This window comes from Lepidochelys olivacea, assembly GCF_965140295.1.
Source record: "Lepidochelys olivacea isolate rLepOli2 genome assembly, chromosome: 3".
Classification (NCBI taxonomy): Eukaryota; Metazoa; Chordata; order Testudines; family Cheloniidae; genus Lepidochelys; species Lepidochelys olivacea.
The window spans coordinates 85,649,430-85,673,022 of NC_140413.1; the positions used below are offsets into that span (position 1 = coordinate 85,649,430).

Sequence of the window (23,593 nt, forward strand, 5' to 3'; positions counted from 1 at the left end):
AATAGCACAATGATGTACGTACCAAAAGGAAAACTTTACTGTCAGGCTTGACTTTGTGTTTCTCCATGTATTTTATGAGGCTACTATTGGCATATCTGAAAAATTGTAAACACATTTCAAAATAATATACTGTAGGATTATGGCACTGCACCAAGCAATAAAGAAAATGCATACTAGTCCAAAAGGACACATTTTGTATTTCATTTGTTAGAAGATATAATGTCCTACATTGCCATACACTCTATTTGTGAAGTGTGAATGTTCGTCCTAGCTTTCAGTGTTAGTATTTTTTAAATTGTTTGTTTATTTTATTACATTGTTTACTTTATTACAATGGATCATACAGCTTTGATATATGGCTGAGGTCTTGATGGTAGCACACAGCCATAGCAAATGTTGTAGGGCGGGCAGAGCTGCCCTATCCTAGTAGAAGCTACTTTGTTAGACATGCACAATGGCTCCAACAGTGCAGCCACTGCATCATTTGCCATTTGAGAAGCTGTTGCAACTATTCCCTTCAGTTGGCAGAGAAACAAGCCTGTCCCTTTTCCCAACAGAAGCATGAGCCATGTGAAATCTTTGCATTTCCTGAGCTCAAATATTCCCATTAAGAATAATCAGACACAGAATGTATGTCTTGCTTTTAAACTCTAGATCTCTGTGGGTAACTATGATTATTTTACAAAGAGGAAAACTGATGCACAGGGGCATCAAGTGGTTTGTCAAAAGTCACTCAGAAAATCCAGGGCAGAGCTGGAAATAGTACTCAAATCTCCTGAATCCCAGACCCATGCCTTGTCCTGGACTATGTTGTTTTCTGCACTATTTCCCTTCCTTGTCTACCAGTGCAGTGGACGATCTGACTTACTCAGCAAAACCTCTTGCCAACATTAAAAGATGGACACTAGCATTCTTTTAAAATCCAAATAAATACTCTTCCAAAGTCTAAACAAGACAGAAGATAACTGAAGCTAATCACTAGTGCTGATTTCTATGTATCTATTACAAGCAGTTTTTAACCACTGTCTGTGTTATGATCACTTACGTTGTTCTCCTGAAGTCTTTTTGAAGTGTGGGATATTCTGGCATCTTCCTTATATCTTCCCAGTCTTTATCTTAGAAAAGATAAAGCAATTGGACAGTTTAAAGTGCAGGTTAAATAATATGATGTACATAAACTGTAATATTTGTCTGACATTTTATGTTAGTTGTTCTGTATTGTTATTCCACAAGTCCCGCCACTTTCTTGGGCACAGACTACACATCCATCATACTGCCAGCTTTTATAAAGCTATAGAGCTAGTAATTTCCTTTAAAACAAAATCTAACTCAAAGGGTTTATGCCTGACCTTTTAATGAAAGTAAATTACCTGCTGGGAATCCCATTACACTAAAAATGCGATCTAGCTGATCATGATGAAAAGGATTGCTTGTCTTGATGTCTTCCTGACGACAGTGAAAAATAGGTTCTGAAGTCAATAGCTCAGCAAATATACACCCAATTGCCCAAATATCTAGGAAAGAGAGAAGATAATTTATGTGCATTGACTATATTCCATCAGCCTGATTTCTATTTTACACAGTACAGACACAATAACTCACATGAAAATTCATGACAATAATTTAAAACATGCAATAAATTAACACACAGGAAATGGAATAACTGCATCACCACATTTTAGGTTACAAGCCAAATCAAATGAACTGTCTTGTAAATTCTATCTGAAGTTGGACTCTAGCAATCTAACACAGTATAGCAATACATTCAGAGTTACAGCAGAAACCCTCCCAATCTCTACCGACAACTTAATCTTCAGGACATTCAAGTGATTATCTAAAACAGAACATAATGCTCCAAAAAGGACAGATTGAAATAATAGCTCTATCAGATACTCTAACGCAATTCCTACAAGGCAATCAAATATATACTGAAAAGGAAAAATTATAGCAGCTTGTGTGTCTGGGCAAACAATGCAGACTAGATAAAATGAAGAGAGCAAGATCCAAATTTTAGCTAAGAAAGAAGACAGACTGCAGCTTTCTTAACTAATTAAAAAGACTCTGATACATGCTCAGTAATGCCCATTGGAACCATTTTACAACAGTGTACTCTACAGTAGCTTGATACCAAGTGCATTAATGAACAGTACAACAGACTGATCATCCCAATGAAAGCAAATTCTAGTAACATTAATTTGATACAAAAAGATTTTGTGTTCTGTCATGTTCACATGCTGTTCAAAACAAAATCTATCAGCACAGCAATTTCAGTTATGTTAAATAAATCTATAGATTACATGTGATCCAGCTAACTCCACTAACAGCAGTCCTAAGAGTTCTGTACTACAACAAAGTTACATTATGCTAAACACCCTAAAAATGTAAAATAGTCAAGCAATGGGCTTGAGGGTGGGAAAAGAAATACTGGCAGCTGAATTAGGCACCAGCAGAAAAATAATTTTTAATCTTTCCTCATAGTACCCTTTGTATTATTTTCTCCAGTTAGTTTTCAGTGTCCCAAATTTCTCCATTTCCTTTGAGAAATACCATTCCACAAGTCAACACCTTATTGTCAGACATTTTTCTGACAGTCATCTTAAATTTTCCCTTTCAATATTTCATCCCATTACTTTTATACATATTTAGCTTACATTCTCAGGTGTTGTCTTGCTTTGATTTTATTATTAGGGGTATTTGTGTGAAAACATCTTTTGTTCTTAATATTTTCTCCTTTTGCAGCCTGGGCAGCATGGTATTTACATAATTTCTGTGTGGGTCAAGTGAAAAGACTTAATCATTCAGTCTTACAAGAGGTGTTTAACTTCTTCCACTCAAAGTAAATATGCAATCAGTGATCTCCTTTTGGTGGCAAAGATGACACGGAAAACCTCCTCAGATATGGCACATTCAACTTTGGAAGACTATTCCCTCATAAGCTAGGCTGTGAGTAAGGCAGTTTACAGGTGGGGATGGATTAAAGTATCCTGGGTCTTTGTGATATAGATTAACAGAGAAAGTACATTTCTCCGTCCTCCAGGCTTCACAAAAGTTGCCACAGCAACAAGTGGATGTTTTTCTATAATAATTTTTTTTTAAAACACACACAGGCTGTAAACTCAACATTTCAGATTCATGTTTCATTTACTCAAGAAATGGATTATTGGGCAACATGGAAGTACTTTAACTATGTTGCTTTTCAGTCATTACATTATTTAATACGTGCAGCTCATAATTCCTGAGTTTAGCCTTTTATGCCTCTTGCTGGATTCCCTTCAACTTAAGGTAAGGTGACCAGATGTTCCAATTTTATATGGACAGTCCCGATATTTGGGGCTTTTTCTTATATAGGCACCTATTATACCCCCACCCCTGGTCACCCTAACTTCAGGGTATTAACAAAAATATCTTCAGAATACTTATTAAATTATAGAAAATCTGTAACTTTCATTTTTTTATAGAATTACAGATTTATACGGCTAGAAAAGGCATCATGAATTGCAATCCAAGTGGGTCAGGATTTTCTCTATACTAATCCTTAGCTTTATGTAACCTGCTATAAAACATGTCCTTGGCAACTACTACTGCAAGTGCTTAATTGCCCTTACTGCTAGGCAGAGTCAATAAAAAACAACTATTTTTAAAAAATCTGATTTTTTAAATTTAAATCAGATTTTCTAATTTAAATTAAATATGGGTTTATTTTTTAAAAACAAACATAAGTAAATCTGAAATTATGACAACCTACATTAAGGAGTAAACTTACTATAATCTATTAAAATAATTTAAACTAAACTTTTTAAAACATTAAACAATACATGTTTGCTGCCAACTTTCAAAGAAAGTCAAACCACTGAACTGGCAGAAATCACTGGCTAAGTACCTGGAACATCATGGTTTACTGAAGCGCTAAACCAGCTTTTGAAATCAGTAGCCACTTCTGCAAGTGCAGAAAGAATATTTTTTTATTTCAGTTTATTCTACTAGTTCAGCTCAATGACTAATTCATTTGAAGTTAAGAAACCAGCTGGATGATGGAAAAAAAAAAAGCAGGAAAGTTTGTTTTCCTCTTCCAATATATTTAAAAAAAACAGGTGGGAGAGGATGAAATCTACGAGTTCTAAAATCTTGAAGAACATGGTGACCAGAAACAATCAGTTCCATTAACTAACTACAAATAATACTTCCTTTATTTAAAAATTCAGTTAGTTTTCAATGCAAAACTTATTTTGATAAACTTTTTATCTCCTGTACCCAGCACTAATTAAAGATAAAAATTAAAATGCTGTTTTGTGCATTTTTAATTGAATTTTAATTTCTGTCTTGACAAATCATGTACAAACCTGATAATAAAAAATTAACGAAATGTAAAAATTAAGAATCTGTGTAAACGTGAGTTAAGCTATATAACTGCTTAAATATATATATTATATCCACCTTATTAGAAAAAAAAAGCACAAAATTTAGTGTAAAGGCTACATTTAGTTGTAAATCAACATGTTTTAATGGTTGCCAACAAGGGAGATACAACCTTTAATTAGGAAAATAACTAAAAAGTATAAATGCAAAACATGATTAAAAACTGTGATTTAAATCGTTTTGATTTAAATCAATCCAGCCTGCTATTAGGAATTTTTCCATCATTTCTCAACTTTGCTTTTGTATACTATTGGCAATTTGTGATATTTATCTACCATAGGTGGTATTTCTAGAGAAGGAATCATTCTGGAAATAGCATAGAAGCTCCTTCAGTACAAATGTTCCTATACACACCAGTGTACCTCCTGGATTATTTGAATTAAATCAATCATGTATAGTTTGGGTCTCATCTTTTTGATAAAAATAAAAGATAATCCTCCTGCCCTTATCTACCATATGGATCCAATCCTGTAAACATTTAGGCATGGTCAATACTTAAAAGTTAGATTGACCTAATTATGTTACTATGTCAACCTAGCCCCTGGTGTAAACACGGCTAGGTTGATGGAAGGATTCGACCACCTCTCAGAGGGACCAATTAACTGTAATCAATGGAAAAGCCCTTCCATCGATGTAGAAAGCGTCTATGCAATGACGCTGCAGCAGTACAACTACAGCACTGTAGCTGTAGCCGTGGTCGTGTAGATATAACCTTCGTACAGTGTTTAACTCCAGCTGAAACCAAAGAGACTAGACCCACAATAGTAACCACTAGCCTTGGAAGTGTTTGCAGGGTTGAGCACTAAACGTTCAAATGAGATTTTAAAAAGTCTTTCAAATATAAAATATATTGCTTCTCCACCTTTCCTGCTTCAGGCACCTCATATAAAATACAGCATTAAAACAACAGTTTTAATTAATATTTATAATATTTACAATACATATGTTTTAAAACACCCTTAAATAATAATAAAAAAAAAAGCAGTATAAGTCTACCACAATAGGTTCTTCCCTTTCCCGGTCCCTAAAGGTCAGGAGAAGGGATATTTCACTGCTCCTGAGCTACTGAAGTCAAACATGGACAGTGTTCATTTTGCTCCTCTATGCCCCCAGGACCAAAAAGCACAACCACCTCCAAACTTGGAGGGTAACAATGCATATAAGGTTTTAGAGGCTCAGCAAAATAGCCTAACAAGGTGACATGCTGGCTTAATATAGCCAAGTTTTTTTATTTTACTACATTAATTTTACCCATACTTGATTTTCTAGTAACAAACTCTTGCTATATTCCAACTCTCGTCTACAGAAACTGAAAACTTTGCAGCCTGGACTTGATCCCATACGTTTCTGCAGAGAAAGCATATAATGTTCCCTGATTTGGTGAATGGCAATATCCTGAACTATAAACCAAATTATATTACTTTCCCTGTCAGCCTGGTTCTATCTTCCACTCTCCTTTTCCTATGCTATGGTGAAGATTGAGATATGAACACATATCTACCCATGGCGATGGTTCTTATTTCATTGATAAAATACTGGAACAGAATAACTTACAGTACATTTTGGGATGGAGGATATGGCAAACAGAAATACTTCTATCTATAAAGGGTTTCATTTAGAAGTGGCAAATTTCAAGTTCAGATGCTTACTTGACTGTTACCTCAACCTTTTGAACTCTGCTTTTCACAGCTGTCCAGGCTCTCTCCCCTCCTCAAACAACCCCAAGCCCAACCAGTCTCACTCCTGTTAACTTTGCTCCATAGCTTTGAGGGTGGACTAACTGTTGTTGGAGGAAATGACTAAGTAGCCAGTTCCCTTCTGCAATGTAAGATTCTTTTTTATGACAGTCTCCCAGTTCCCACCTGTAATGTCTTCACTATTGTAATTATTATCCATATATTTTAAAAGTGTCTCATGATGTTTTATAACTAGGAGAACAGACTTTAAATATATCCACTTTCATTATGATTGTTTAGCTATATGCTGTTCTTATAAGTGCTTGTATGCCCATATTATTGGAAAGCTTTTATGATTGGCAATGTCCTAGCTTTGAAATGTGTGAAATAATGGCTTTTTAGGACAGCTGCTAAATTAGGACACATTCTGCATAACCCATGTCACATTAGCTCTGTAGCTAAAGTATAAGTATACATGGGGAATTCAAAGGGAAATTAGTGTGAAATAGCTAGGGTCTGAATTTAAAGCACAATAACTATTCAGCACTAATTCTCCACGTGGAGGCTCTTATTCTGCACTAACAAAGGGTGTCCACATGGGAGTTAGTGCAGAATAGCTATTCAGCAGTTGTAGGTTCTGGGCTTTTCCTCATGTAGACAAGCCCTTACAGTGAGAAATTTAAAGAGCCCAGTCTGTTTAACTTATCGAAAAGAAGAATGAGAGGTGACTTAAATTAAATGTAGAAGTACCTCCATGGAAAGAAAATATCAGGTATTAAAGGGTTCTTTAATTCAGCAGATAAAGGCATTTCAAAAACCAATGGCTGGAAGCTTAAAGCCAGATACACTGACATTAGAAAAAAGAAATAATTTTTTAACAGTAAGGGTGATTACCCACTGGAACATACTACAAGGGAAGTGGTATATTCTCTATATCTTGGTCTTCAAATCAAGACTGGATGCTTCAAGATATGCTTTATGAACAAAGTTATGAACTCAGTACAGAGGCAACAGTGTGAAATGTAATGGCCTGTGATACACAGGAAGTCAGAGTGGATAATCTAATGGTCCCTTCTGGCCTTTAACTCTATGAATCTATTAATCTGTTTAAGAGTTTTATACTGCAGCCCATCACCACAGTATCTGAGTGTTTTCCGCATAAAATCAATAGTGATAGTGAAATCCCTCATGGACTTCCTAGAGAATCTGGAAATTCTCCCTTTTCAAAACTCTGCTTGGGGTACGGGTTAGGCAGTGTCGGTGAAGGGGACTGTAGAAGCAAGAAAAAAATCTTTCAGCATGGAGTAGAGTGAGAGAAGAAAGAAAAAAAAGAGATAGGCTTTATGTAACGGGTATACCCGTAACGTCCAAGGACAATTCATCAAGATTTTACAATCATTAAGATAGATACTACTCAAAAAATCATTCCAAATTTTACATACAACCCAGAGTAGACTGGCAAGAGTATAATCTGAAGCATTAGTTTCTGTGTGGTCATACAAGCAGCATGCATGTATTGAATTCAGCTACTGATATGGTACAGTTTGATCCTGAATGTTAGTAATTAATTCAGGGCTCCCAAGTGATCTGGACACACTATGATACTACGGAAGTAGAGCCTGACAGTTATTAAACATGATTTCATCAAGTACTTAAAGACAGGATAAAATGTAATAAAAATACGTCTAAATATTTAAAGATGTGAGAAAAAATTCTCACTTTTTTTCTTTATTTCTGATACGGGGGAAAATATTTTTCCTTAATTTAAAAAAGAAATCTAATTTCTTCTTTTTTAAAGACAGTTTTTTGACAATTCCTTTGAGTGGGACCTTTACATTTTATTTCTCTAAACACTGGAAGAGTGGCTCTTGGAAAAGACTGGTTATTGAACCTTTCTCTGGAATGTGATGCCTCATATGCAAATCTGATGACAGGTTTGCATGAGCTGGCTTTTCACCAGGAAGCGGGCAGTGATTGGGTAATGGGCCAGGAAAGTTTTTGGTACCACTCATCTAGAAGTTGGCAAATATTCTCTGAAGCTTTAACAAACAGCATCTCAAAGGAACAGAACTGAAGAACTGAAATTTGTACTTTGAAAATATGATGAGCAAGTTAGTGTTCTGTCAAAACAACCCGCATATCAGAGATATGGAGAATGTACATAGCTAGTGAGTGTGTATTTACCCATTCTTGTGATGAAATATTAGTGTTACTCTCTAGGGCCATCATATATAGGACCAAGCCAATTTTAAATCAAATAGAACAAAACCATAACATGCAAAGTAAGATGAAAGATATAAAACCAAGAGTCCGTATCTAATTTTTAAATATGCTTGCTATTTGTTTGTTTTTATCACCACTTCTTTAAACTGGCCTGTATTTTGCCAGTACTTGCATTACTTCCCTTAAGACCTCTACTGGTGTCATGTTTTAAGCTCTCACTGATACCTCTTGAAAAATACTGAAAAATATTGTGTGAAATCCTGGCCCCACTGAAGTCTATGACAAAATTCCCATTTTCTTCAACAAGGCCAGGATTTCATTCACTCTGTTTAGAAAGAATTCTCTTTGTATGTCAAAATGTCTACTCTTGTACTTCCATCTCTATGCATCATAATATTTCCATAAGATGATTCTGAGATCTTCTGAGTTCAGTGGCTGCTGTGTATTAGGCATCTCCAGTCATAATCTTGTTTGCAACATTACAGTCAATTACAGTGGCAAGCATTGGGTTATGACTTCACATGGGGAATGAGCAGCTGGAACAGATGAACTCCTAAAGAACAGTCTTTTTTTATGTACTGTAAAGAATACGTTATATACAAAAAAGTACATGAAAAGAACAAAATAGCTAAGTTGCAAAATCAGAAAATCAAAAGTTAGGAAATGCCAGATTTAGGATTGCCTACACAACCTTAATTCTGTCGCCTCGTGTGTGCACTCTGTGCACTGAATGAGCCAGTGAATCTGTGGGGAAAAGTAGGATATGTGATCATAATCTGTATCATAATGCTCAAGAATTAAGGTAACGTGGGCAACTGTAAATCTGGCATTTTCCAACTTTCAAGTGCTTGTGTTACAACCCAAATAATATTCTTTTAAATGTAGATTGGTTGTATGGAATTTCCTAGACGTTTAAAAAATAATTGGAAAAAGTTTAAAAGAAAATTTCTGTACAACTATAACAATATTCCCATCATTCAGCACCAATGTTTGAACCCTGAGCCTTCAACACTGCCTCACAGGCTGCTACCATTTGAGCACTAGCTACATTAGCTGGCAGTAGGAGCTGGCTGTTACCCCAGAGAGACTATGTGCTGAGTCAGGGAGGACTGGCCCATCTGACTCATCTTATCTTCCAATTCTCCCTCCCCGAGGATTGGAGGAGCTCCAGCCCCATTTGGTGCCCCAGGGGGCAGGGAATTTGGGTTGCTAGGGCCAGCTGCTGGGTTTGGCGGGAAGTTGGATCCTAGTCTGGCTCTGTCCTCTTTTCTAACCTGTGTGGCGCCCCCAGATCGGGGCATGGGTGACGGGGACCACAGGTAGGTTGGGAGTATTGTCCTACCCTATGCTACAGCTCTTTCCAGGTGTTCTCAGTACAGCATGTGCTGATGCTGAGACTTCTGCTTTGCCAGAAGCATCAGCTCAGCCTCAGAAAATGTTATCATTTTGCCAGGCCATCCAAATTTTCCTGAGACACAAGTGAGAGAAGGGAAATGACCATTTTAAAGTTTATTTCTCACCAAAAAAGCACAATAGGATTTCATGAGATTTCCTCACTGAATATCATAGGGCTGCTGCAAATAATGGAGATGAGAGAGCTCCTCACAGAGAAGGAAACAAGAATCTTTTATAATGGAAACCATTAGGCAGCCCAACTATTGCGATTGCTCTATCTCCCCTATAATGATGAAGGAATTAACACCGTACAAGAAATACTATATTGGCAAAACTGTTTTTTAACAGAATGTTTTATGAAAATTTCCAAGAAGTATGAGCGTTATGCTTTGCAATTTTAAAGTGACTGTGGAGGGTGTGGCCTAAGCCCTGGAAGGTCAGGGACTCCTACTTTCTAATCCTGGCTCTTACATTGACTCCATTTTGGGACTTGAGCAAGCCACTTACTCTCTTTGCCACAGCTTCTCTCCTGGGACTTTCTGTTAATAAAAGGACACATCCCCCATAAGTATATAGATGCCACAGTAAGGCATACACCAGGAAACAGACAGATATTGAATGCGCACAGAGTAATATACACAGTAAAAAGTGAGACTCTAAGAGCACCCCAGTACCAGATGGCATGGAGCTCTCTAGTATGTAGCAATGAGTCTCAGCTTGACTGACCAGCTCAGTGCACCTCACACACTGTTATAATATTTATCCAAAAGGGGGCATGTAATATATTACTGGAAAACTAATAACTAACTGATCATTAATCTTCTTTTGTGATAAATGTACAAAAACTCTAAAAAGAACTATGAAGACAAAAGAAAGGGTCTCACACCCCAAGCCAGGAGAGTAGGTTGTTCATTTGCACCAGAGATTGCAGGAAGAGCATTTGCATTGTAAAAAAAAATTACAAGTGGGAAGAAGCCAGCATGGCCTCTACACTCAGCAAAGGAAAGGAACATTATCTGGGGCTACACTTCAGAAGAATACATTTCAAAGGTTTACTGGAGTATAAAGAGAGAGGGAGAGAACCCCCAAGTTATCCTTGCCCTGAGGAGCCAAAGAAAACCAAGCACACTGGGCTCTGTGATTCTGGCTAAAGATCAGCCAGCCATCCTGGAAGAATGACTATGTTGAAAAAACTTTCAACAAGAAGGCTCACGTTGGTTGAATTTCAGTCTTGCTAGTGTATTTTCACTTTTGTTTGTAACCATTTCTATCCCTACTACTTCTAACTTGGTATCACCTAAATCTATGTCTTTATGTAGTTAAACTTGTTTTACTATAAACCAACTCACTGCTGTGATTGAAGGGAAGGGTGCATTAACCCCAGTTAAGTTAATAAGCTGTTGTGTCTTTTCTCTTTCAAGGAGAAACAAACTTGTAAGCTTTTGTGAATGTTCCAGTGAGAGGGTCTAGACATTACCAGGGAGACAGTTTTGAGGAAAGTCAGGACTGGAAGGTCTGATGGTGTTACCCTGCAAGGCTGGCAGAAGTCAGGGTGATTGCCATTTTGTGCTGAAAGCACATTGCTGGTATCAGAGCTCTGAGCCAAAGCTGCACAGCACAGAAGCACCCAGGGCTAGAGGGCAGGTGATGACACCACCCCTTACTGGTCTGGGTTGACTCCTAAAGCATCACAGAAGGGTACTGCTTTTACCCATTTTTTCTGAAACTTGACAACTGAGGAGGAAAGATGTATTTATAGTACCTCTGAAAAGGAAAGGAAGTTACTATTTTTCTCTTCTAATCTGAAGACAGAATATTAAATTGAACAACAACGTATTGGAGTGGTGTACACAATACTGTTCCTACGAGATTAACTTCATGTGAAATTAAGATGGAAATTGGTCTCTAATCTCTCTCACATATTCCCATGCAGCTGCTTTAATAAATTATGACATTTCTCTGCCATCAGTTTCAAGTTTTAAAATGCCAGTATGTTCCTCAGTTGCTCCAAGGTGAAAAAAGACTTCTTCCATGGTGGAATGAGTCATGATAAGAAAAATGGGTGCTTGTTTAAACTCATAGTGAAGCCAACAAGCGTTTTTCTATTGACTTCAGTGGGAGTTAGATAAAGCTTTTAAGGCCTAAACTGCCATATCAGCTTCACGGGGAAGGAAGGATTAAGAGATATTTTACCTTTCGGACAGCACAAACACCGAAAGCAGTGCTTTATCTTCTAAGCATAGTGCCTTGCTTTACAAGATATTAGTGTCTCTGTGTTAGTGAGGGGTTCAATCTTAAATTAATTCGTTTAGTTATATATGAGACACTGAGAGTTACTCTTGTGTCCTTATATGTAACTAAATTGGCCAGGCTGTGAAAGTGCTAGTGCCAAGAAGGCGGTCAGTGAAGCAATCCCATCCATATTTTGAGAATGAGGTAGTCCTCTGGAGCACTAACCTGCAGTGCAGCGTTGAGAGATATTGGATATTGCTGTAGTAGTTTGAAGTTCAAATTGATGAAAGCAAAAATATCTCCACATCAGGGTTTTGTACCCTTAGATGGCGGTAAAGGTTGGCACAAGTCAAAGAATTATCTTCGATCAAGTGCTGATATCTAGACTACAACGTGGTAACAAACTTTTGCAGCGCTCTGTGGACATCAGCCAGTAACTGAACCTTTTCAACAGACACTTTTATTACTGCACTGATGAGCAGGAGGAGTGGCTTGCAGGAACCATTTGTTAATTGATGCAAACTTTTGGCTTTCTAAAAGAGAATCTTTTTATTTAGAAAGTAAGTTTTTAGCCCAATTCCTTCTGAAGGGAGCCTTGAAAACATAAGTGGTAACAGATTTCTGAGACTAATAGAAATTTGCAGCTGGGACCCATTTCTGCAGCAGGAGGCTGAGGAGACCTAAAGATTCAATCCCACTATAATTTGTACGTAAAATAAGAGAAGTTATGTTTGGGCATATCCCAAAGAATTACATAAAATCCTTAGGTTAGCCCTGCATAGTGGTGTAGTGGAGACAGGGGAGGTGAGCGATAAAGAGGCAGTGACCAAAAAATTGTTTGTAACCCTCTGCAAAATGCTAAGTCTGGTTCTGCTTGTTAACATTTTCAACTCTCGAAGTGCACTCAAATATTGCTGTGACTGTGGCAGCAGCTGCAAGGGAAACTCCCTTATGTCCCCACGCAGTCCTTGTATTGCACTGCATACTCCCCACAGCACCACTCCCTAACCAGCTGCTACAGCAGTGCATGACAAGGCTCAGGGAAGGAAAAGATGGGACTAAATGGCTGCTGTTCTAAGTGAGAGACCTGTGACCACTGCTGCTGATGCCTGCCTGTGCAGCCACAGTCCAAAGAGTTGGTGTTGGGAGGGAGCCTGAAGCCCCACTCTCCTGCCCAGCAGCCTAAGGAAATCACTCCTCTACCCCATCTAGGGAAGAGCTGCCCAACTTAAGAGGAAACATTTCCTAAGTGTTTGCCCAGCACCAGAGGGAGAATACTTCCACTCAACCAGCTACTCCAGAGCCAGAGGCTGTAGGACAATCACTGCTGCTGTTGTGATAAGCATAAACTTTCGTGAGCTACAGCTCACTTCATTGGATGAATGTAGTGGAAAATACAGTGGGGAGATTTTATATACACAGAGAACATGAAACAATGGGTATTACCGTACACACTGTAACAAGAGTGATCAGGTAAGGTGAGCTCACCTAACCATAAAGAAAAGGAGTACTTGTGGCACCTTAGAGACTAACCAATTTATTTGAGCATAAGCTTTCATGAGCTACAGCGGATGAAGTGAGCTGTAGCTCACGAAAGCTTATGCTCAGATAAATTGGTTAGTCTCTAAGGTGCCACAAGTACTCCTTTTCTTTTTGCGAATACAGACTAACACGGCTGTCACTCTGAAACCTGTCACCTTACCATATACACCTTGTACTCTTGTTACAGTGTATATGGTAACACCCATTGTTTCATGTTCTCTGTGTATATAAAATCTCCCCACTGTATTTTCCACTACATGCATCCGATGAAGTGAGCTGTAGCTCACAAAAGCTTATGCTCAAATCAATGTGTTAGTCTCTAAGGTGCCACAAGTATTCCTTTTCTTTTTGTGGATACAGACTAACACGGCTGCTACTCTGAAACCTATCCTGTAACAGTGTATCTCTGTATAACTGAACATGAAATATAAAATCAAAGAACTTGGGTTCAACAGTCATTACATTTTGTGGGGGAAAAATCAGCCCAAGAAGAAGCTGAAGTGATAGTGGAAGGTATTGGGTAATGTAGACAGCACTGGGGCTAATAAATTTGCTTTTCCAATCCTGGGTTAGAATATATTAATTGTCAGCGTCAATTTGTGTCACATTTTATGGTGGTCAGTTGATAGTGGTAAATGGGCAGTCTGACTGAAGATCCAATATCATACCACAAAATATGACAAAAATTGACATGATTGGCAGTCTCTGTTTAAGACTGAAAATCCACAGATTTTTATGTCAGGAATGAGGTGCATTTGGAGAGCTGTATGGGAAGCTTGGTCAGATTCCTTAAATTCAGGGCTAAAATTCACCACAGGAGAAATCTAATCTATGTAGCTACTTATGTCCCTCAACACTATTCTATATCTGTATCCCACAATTAGTGGACTTTATCCTCACAACACTGCTGTGAATATTATTCTCACCTTACAGATGAGGAACTGAATCACAAGGTAGATTAAGTGACTTGCTGTAAACTACAAATGATATTTGTGGCTAAGCCAGTAATTAAACCGACACCTCGAGTTCCAGTCCAGGACGCTTATCCATTAGATCTTCTTTCCTAACCCGCAGTAGAATAACTCCCCTGGCTTCAGTACATATAGATTTGGCCCCCGTGTCTGGCTCAAGTCATTCCTATTAATCTTACTTTCATAACCACTAACTGTACTCCAAAACTTTAAAAGATGCATTAGTGTTTCCTTTCAATTTTAGAAACTAAAACTTAGTTTATAAAAATGAAACACCTTTATGATCAGACTACTTAGTCTGTATCAGCTTGAGCCTTTACCGGTTTATTTTTGGACATTAATTCTGGGGAATATTCTATTTAATCTTAACAGCTAATTTAGAGTGTAGACTAGACCGAGTTATAGTAACTAGACACAGATATAACTAGTCTGCTAATTGAGGGAATGCTTAATGTAAGCAAGACTGCTACATGGCTTTTAACTCATGGTAATCTGTCAATTCTAACTTGGAGCAGTTTAGGTTTTTAAAAAATACCAATTCTTCAAACACCCTTGAAATGTTTTATATACATAACCTTGCAGGAAAAACTAACACCTGTTGTGTGTCTGCCAAATAACTTTGTGCAGTATTTTGGTTTTCAGGTGACCGCAGTGATGGAATTAGCTTTTCCTTTCCAAAACAATACCCACCAAATATACTATATTGTGTACGCACAATATTTTCAAAGGAAGTCACTGTCAAGTAAGAAGGAAGTAACCCAAGGTACTCAGCAATAAATCATCCATTGCCTACTGTAACTAGATAAAGAGAGTAACATTTAATCTACTTTGTGCATTTCAGAAAAGAACGAATGCATTATAACCAAAAACCTTCAGTAAAGAAAAACAGTTAAACTATTATTGTTAAATACTATCTGAAACGTTCCTGCACCATCAAGTGCCACTTAGGGCATGAAGGAGGCTCTGCTATCCCTGTCTCTCCAGGGCCACTCATTGCATCCTTGTTCAGAAGTCCCATACAGGTTTTCCCTTTCTAAGCACTGTTTGGCGGAGGGATTCTTTTGGTCCAACCCCTTTTACACGTTCCACCAGCAGCTCAATGGCAGGCCCGCCAAGGCAGAGGCTCTTGCTTCATTCTTAACACATGACCCAAATATTTCCATCATCCTTTCTTGATAACTCCCAGGATAAGATTATGTTGAATTCTGATAAATCTCAGCTTTTGTTATAAATATATTCCATTTGATACCTGATAACTTTCTGGGGCATTTGCTTTCAAAGGTGTGTCTACCTATACCTTTGGTGAATTTCCAGGTTTCACATTCATATGTTAAGGTGGAAATATCTGAGTTGAAAATTCATAGTTTGGTCTTTAAATTGTAGATTTTTCAAAGACCAAATCTTGCTGGTAATTGCTAATTCATGACATTATTTTCTTCTGGATATTGCCATTGGCTTGAATTTCACTGCCAAAGTATGTGAGTTGACCCACCTCTTGTACTCTTTTGCCTTCTAATGTAAAGCTTGAGTTGGGAGCTTATATTAACCCTATATTTTGCGATGTTGGACAGCCTTTTGGTCTTTGCTTGCATGCTGGTTGAGTGATTATACAGAAGAGCTATGTCATCAGCAAAAACTATTATCTTCTGCTAAGCTGTTGCTTACCCCGAGTAATGTAAATTAGATTGACTTAAGTGATGGTGTAGACTTGCACTGAGAGTAACAGCTTCTTGTTTCTGGATAAGTACATGGAGACAAGCTTTCTTATTTTGGACAAAATGAAGTTTGAAGAGTTGGGACACAGAGACCATGAATGAGGAAATGCAGTAATCAAGGTGAGAGGATGGAAGAGAATGAAAACTAAAGCAGAGGTCTTATTTGTACAATATCTGATTTGGGCAATGATTCTGGGTTTGTAATAGGTAGATTTAGAATAATGTTTATATGCATGCATAATAAATTTGAAATAAGCTTCTCACAATGACAGAATAGTCAATATTCACATCAAGGATGAGAGCTCTCTAAAGCTAACCTAAGATGATAGCTAAAAGCCAGATCATTTGCAATTAATAATTAAATGGAACAATATATGGACAAGAGAGGAAAACTATACATACTGTGGAAAATGAGAACCTATGCCTATGTTATTTATCACATTTTCATAACGTCCAATTTCAAAACCATCTAGGCAATTTCTCCTCCCGAATGAACAAGTTCTGTTCAATGAGTGCCTTATTTAATTCAAGAGCTATTACTTATAAATATATATATATTATATATATATTATTATTAATATATATATTTCTTGAGGGCTGTGGAACTTTAAAACAAGTTAAAATTATGTTCCTCAGAAAGAAATTTCAAGATGTAGCTTAAGAGCTTCCTCCTTCACCAAAGGAATGTGTCTCTAATGTGTGGTCTGCAGTTGAAATGGCAACTGTTCCTGGTAATAATTAGCCTATTAAGATTGCTTGGTAATTGCTCACAACGCTAGAGGCAAAATACAAGTTTGGACTCATAAGGAGCATACACATTACAATTGCCATGTTATAAGCTTCTCCTCCTTGCCTTCAAACACTGCATAATTCCACACCCACATATATCTCTGTTCTAATTTCTTGTCCCCCTTTAACCTCTTCAGTAGGCCAACAAATCTGGCCTCCCCACTGCCTTTGTTCCTTTCTCTCTACCCTCATCTCCATGCTTTCTATCTCACTACCCCATGAGCCTGGAATACACTTTCTATCCATTTGTACAAGGCACCACCCTCCCTTCATTCAAATGCCTCCTGAAGACACACTTCTTATGTGAGGCCCACAAATGCTAACTCACATCAGTAGAAGCTGTCATTACTCCATTACAAAGCAAACAAACCTCTCTAAACTAGCACCATCCTCTGGGATTTTACAGTGAGTCCTTGTATATTTTGGTTTAAATAATAAAAACCTTTGGGTAGGAATAAAGTCATCTTTTGCATAATTAAACAACAATAATAATTTTATACTAATTCATTCTTCAAAGAGATCTCCTGATAGATAGATAGATAGATAGATAGATAGATAGATAGATAATCACTCATCTATATCTGCAAACAATTTGTCAACTACCAGGAATAATTATCTGATTAATTGACATGGACTCAAGTGCCACAAAATACAGCTCTACTCAGCTCTACCTACTCTTCACCCAAGTACAGGGCCACTACCATCAAGTTGGTCCAGTACTTGGACGAGATCAACTCTTGGATAAAGAACTGCTGTCTGAACCTGAGCAAGACAGAGGTGACAATGTTGGGCTGAGGAAAGTACTTTGAAGAGCTTCCAGCCATTATGCAGTCTCTGTTTGTTGAAGATACGCAACCACAGTTAGTCAGTTCACTCAGTCATCTAGGAGTATTCAAGGATTGCTCACTGGTGTTAAACTCTCACACAGCAGCATGTGTGAGTAATGCTTTCAACTGTCTCTGCTTTGCTAGGAAACTCCATCCCATCCTGGCAGACAAAGAACAGGGGCCTCAGTTATTCATGCCTTCTTCTCCTCTTGGTTGGATTACAGCAATGCGATATAACTGACCTAAAACCTTCAGCACTTGGGAAACTTCCACTAGTTCAGAACACTGCAACACATCTCCTCAGCAACACAAGCTACCACAAACATATCAAACCCAAAAGCAGTCCCTCTGCTCTCTACACTGGCTTCCCAAAGAATTTCAAATCAAGTTCAAGGTCTTGATCCTTATTTTCAAAGCAGTCCATGACCTGGACGAAGGATACCTAAAAGACTGTCTTAGGCTCTGGGGCAAAGACCATGGTCGACAACTGTGCTCCTCTGGCACAACAGAACTCTCAACAAAAAGAGCAAAGCACGTCTGTGAGGGAAACATAACTTTCTCTGGGGTGGCCTGAGACTGTGGAATGAACTCCCTCAGGAACTAATGACCATGCAAACCTCATAAGAACAGCCATACTGGGTCAGACCAATGGTCCAGCTAGCCCACTATCCTCTCTTCTGACAGTGACCAATGCCAGGTGCTTCAAAGGGAATAAACAGAATAGGCAATCGAGTGACCCATCTCCTGTCATTCAATCCCAGCTTCTGGCAGTCAGAGGCTAGGGACATCCAGAGCATGGGGCTGCATCCCTGACCATCTTGACTAGTTACTTCTTCATATGTCACATGCAAGGTGCATTTCTTTGACTTGCCTTCTCTTACATAAACACCTGAAATTTGTAATGTATATTAAAAATTAAACAAACAAAACTCTCACACCCTATCAAAACAAGACACTCAACTGCACATCTCACTCTGGGGAAAGGATGAGAGAGAAAAAAGCATGTCAGAGATGCATAGACACTTTGCTTAATGCACTACTGGAGGGTGCTCAGACATTATGGTGATGACCATGGTATACAAAGTTACAAAACAGAAAGAACAGAATCAAGGTAATTTCCCACTATGCAATCAAGATAGCCTCCGGACTACTCTAAGTTACAGGTAGATGCAATGGCCCCATGGGGCTGTTGTGGCAGCTGGGGATTGCTGAAGCATATCAGAAACACAGCCATGCTCCTTTCCCACAGTCACACTCCTTACTCCACAGGTTGTGTCTAGCACTAGGTATGCCAGCTCTAAGCCAACTGGGAATTCCTCCAAGATAGGATGATCCTCAGATAGCTATTTAAGCCAGCATTATGGCCACATTACATAGCTGCAGTGGTGCAAAAGGGTTGGAGTGCAACCAGGATCTTGCCCAATGTTCATATGTGACACAGTATTCTACATATCACATTATTCTACTCCTCCTTCAGGATGAACTCAATCCTGACAAATGCTAACAGAGGCCACATGGCTGTTTTCACAAACACCTTCAAGGACATAGGAAATTAAGAAATCACACAGTCACTGGTAATCTAAAATGATATGTCTTGCTAAAGTCAATCTCAATTCTTCTCAGAGAAGGAATTCACTATCAGCATAAATCTGTCTCTTTATATACTTTTATAATATAGGACATTATTAGTAACAAAGGTGATTCAATTGACTATAACTGAGATCTTTGTACTGACGGTAATAGAAATTTATATATCTAATACCTTGTGTGGTTAAGGATATTAGCAAAGCATAATAATTATTGCATAAATCACAGGTGCCTAGAAAATCCAATCTCACTCTGAGCCAAATGTTTAATTAGCACAGACTGCTTTCCATAGGAAGCAAGATGGCATGAAGAATAGTAAACTAAGAGGAGACTCTCATAGCCCTTTCTATACTTATAACTCATTCTATACTTCAGTTTTGTTCATATCACAAATAAGTGAACAGACCATGAGTTCTGGTTTGTTACATCTTCTTGATGACATCAATTGTTAAGGAAATACTAGATTTTAGAAAGAAGCTCAGCCAGCAGTCATTCAAACTCCATCCTCAAACTTACAGATAAAGCTGTAAGACAAGTTATGTTTTGCTGTTCTCCGAAATTAAGATCTTTAAAGGAACAGTTACATTATGCATTTTTTACACAATATATTAACATCTTTATTTATATATTTCAACTGGTGGAAAGCAGCATTTTTGAACTATTAGCTTTGAATATATTTGATGATGTTGCTAATATTTCTCTGCAGATAGAAATGAAGATTATTCACCTGTACCTAGAGTTCTTTAAGATGGACGCTACACGTTAACACCAATGGAACGTGCCAGTGTTGCAACTCTGACTGTGGAACATTTCACAACAGTGTCATCTGGAATGTTCTTGCACTTGCTCCTCCCACCGTTCCTGAATATTCTGAAGGCAAGGCTACGGGGAAGATGGTGAAAGGACTCCTACAGCAGAAGACAACTTATCAGGTTCCAGATACGCATCCTGGTATTCAGTGGGTCCCATCATTGTTTCCTCTGACAACATATGGGACAACCACTGGGGAATGCTCTCTATACTCCATAATAATAGAGATGGATTCGGGAGCAAAGGATCCAATGTATAAGGCTTCCACTGATTTCCAGGAGGGGTGGGTCCCTGTAAGACAAGTATGTTCAACATCCCCAAATTATGTAGCTGAGGGCCAGTAAAGTCATCTGGCTCAAGGCTCTGCCAAGACCGCCAATAATCTTCATCAGATTCCCATTTATAGTACCTACGGGGGTAAAGGTATGGTCTGTAGCTATATGAACTGAGGAACATCTGTGTAGTGTTGGCTCTGATACCCTTTCTTTTCACATGTTGGGAGCTGGGATTGTAAAGAATGGCTACTAATCTTGTATAGTAACTAGAGTACTTCCAGGTGTATGGTTCCTATCTATACTACCACCTGAGCAGCCTCTTGTGAGAAGCGTCCCTGAAGAGGATGGTCTTTATGCCACTTTTTTAGTGGACAGTGGTCTCAGAGCACTCTTGACGGACAATGCCAAGGACCAAGTATCGTGTTCTCTTCGAGCTTCTGACAAACCTGCACTGCGGTGCAGAGTCTCACCTGACAGAGTGAATTGTGAAAGAAATCCTTTTCTTAGAAGAGGACTTAGAAAGGGATTTTTCACATTGTCCTTGTGAGAGTGTTTACTCTTACCCTCTTCATGTCTCCCCTATTTTCTTCTAGAGTCCTTAACTCTGCTGGCAGTGGTCCCAGAGCTGGAGACAACTGTACTTGAAAGGGCACTTCCTGTTGCATTTGCCCAATGCACAGAGAGTCTGATGGGCTGGGGTCGGACTCTGGTCTCATTGAGCAATCATCAGGAATGTTTGGGGTCTGAACTCATGGGACTGACGAGTTCAGTGAGGGAAAGTCTGGCAGACGTTACAGCTGGGTGAGGTATGAGCTTCCCTGAGGCAATACAAACAAGTGTTGTAGCTGTCACTAACCAGGAAGTCCCAGAGGAAGACCATGCAGTTCTTGAAGCCTGGGTCCTTGGGCACGCTAGGCACCCTAGGCATGCTAGGGTTGGGAGGGTGGCAGGAGGACCCTCAAACCTTCAAAAGTTCTCCAAAACTAACACTAAAACTTTGGCAGAAAAAAAGAAACTATTTATAACTAATAAAACTAAGAGTGCTAGCTGAAGCTACGGACACTGGAGAAGTTCTGTCTTACAACAAGCAGTAGAGAAGGAATTAGAGATGCGGTTGGTTTACTCCACCCCTTATGCCCTCAGTTCAGAACACAAGGAGAAGGGTGTAAGCACGGACCAACGAACACTGTTAATGAAAATCTTCTGGTCTCAGGTGAATAGAACTTGTGCACACCTCGCATGGAATACACATAGGAACCACCACTCAAAGAAGAAATTAACCTATTTGTCACAATCTGATTCGGTGTCAGATTGGGTATCCAATCTTGGATCCGAGGCAATAAGTAGAATGGAAATTAGTGGCCTTGGCATTCTTAAAACTGAAAAGGGAGAAACAATCTTCCCTGGTGAGGTCTACGGGGAGGGAGTAAAAAGTGTTGGTGATCATTTCCCCTTTGGGGAAGAGGGAGAAGGAAGTGGCCCTGAAACTTTTCTTATACTCCCCTTATCACTCTGACCCCTGGACGAAGGGACACATGAAACTTTCTCAGTTGATTCTAAGTGTAGATCTGAACAATGTACCTTCGGCAACTAATGTTACAGTAGATGCTGACAGCACCTAGGAGTTGGAGCTAACATTCAAAACCGATATGCTTGTACCCTAGGATATGACTGTTCTTTAGGGATTTGCTCTATGTCATGGCCTTAACCTCTGGCCTCAGTTCACAAGGTATTTTTGGAACTGACCTTGAGGGAACCAAGAGAGACCGAGAACCGTGCTTGGCTCTGCTAACAGGAACTGTATCTCGTGCCACACTCTTATCCAGAAGTGGAGACACTGGATTCAAAGGGGCATTCTTTTAGGACTGGCTATGCTAACACAGGCTGACACCTGTAGGGTTCTGCTATTTCTAGACTTATGATCCAATGGCTTAGGATCCGTCAGTACCTAAGATTTTGCTTTCACTCCAGAAGTGGAAGACAGTACCTTTGCCAGCATCTTGGACTTTTTATTCCTTGAGGGCTAAGGTACTGTTCCAGCCTCTCAGTACTCACAAAACCAGTGTTTAAGAAACCAGAGGGTTTCGCTGGAATTGCCTCCTGAAGTAGTAAGGCTTGGAGGTGGTTCTGATGCTTCTTGCCAGCTCTTGTGGTGAAAGTGCTGTAGTTTGCACACAGTGAAGAAGAATGTCCTTCCTTCAAACAAGCTAGACATCTCATGTGGTCGTCCAAAGCAGGGACAAAAGGTTCACCACTTAAATACTGGCCTCTTCCCCTTCAGATTCATCATAGGATCCATAAGCCCACATCAAGGTGTGGCAAGTAATAAAAACTAATAATGGAAATAATTTTATAAGGAAAATAAGCTAAATTTCTAACACTAATCCTAACTAACTCAGAAATCTAATGTACTGAGTCTTCAAAGAGGTTGACTCTGGGACAGAGCAGCCTGGAGAGGCTCCTGGTCTGTCTGCTGCTGCAGTGGGAAGGAACTGAGGCAGCTGGAGCACCACACCGGTTTTATAACCTGGCCCTCAGAATATTCAGGAACCGTGAGGAGAGGGACAGCAGGGGGCACAAGCATGCTCCAACAGGCACTGCTATGAAATATTCCACTATCGGAGTTGCACCATCTGCACACCCTTGAGTGGGAATGTGTGGAGGCCACTCAAAGAATTCCTCTGCCTGAAACAAAGCTTCTTTGTTCAACATGCTCTGCAGCACTTTGTTATGCCTTCCAGTTTACTTACTTGTTTAGGAAGCTTAAAGGTAAACTGACAGATATTGCAACCCCACGTACAGGGACCAATGTACAAAATTTCTGAATGTTTATGTATAACTGTGTTCTACTCCATGATGGGGGGAGGGGGTTATCACAGCTCCTCCAGGAGCTAAAGACACTGGGGGGCTGATTATCCCTGGGACTGTAAACAACTCCAGAAAAGTTCCATCCTCTGTGTTTTCCAGAGACAAAGAGAGAGGCTTTTGGTACACAAGGATGAGTTGAAACTAACTGGTGGTCTTCCTTTTGATTCAGCAAATGGACAGAACCTTCTGTCCAAGCAAAGGCCCCACCCCTTGCTGAAGGCTTGGAAGGAACACTGGCCTATTAGACTCCCCATGTGGAAAATAGGT

At 39.1% G+C, this 23,593-nt stretch overlaps 1 protein-coding gene across 1 annotated transcript in view; it reads right to left on the minus strand.

Moving 5' to 3' along the window:
• Window positions 1-23,593, minus strand: part of CDK19 (cyclin dependent kinase 19) — a 217,847-nt gene that overhangs the window by 19,608 nt on the left and 174,646 nt on the right. The window contains 3 exon segments of the mRNA XM_084623122.1: window positions 23-95; window positions 1,046-1,115; window positions 1,371-1,514. Coding sequence (XP_084479248.1) covers window positions 23-95; window positions 1,046-1,115; window positions 1,371-1,514 — 287 coding nt within the window.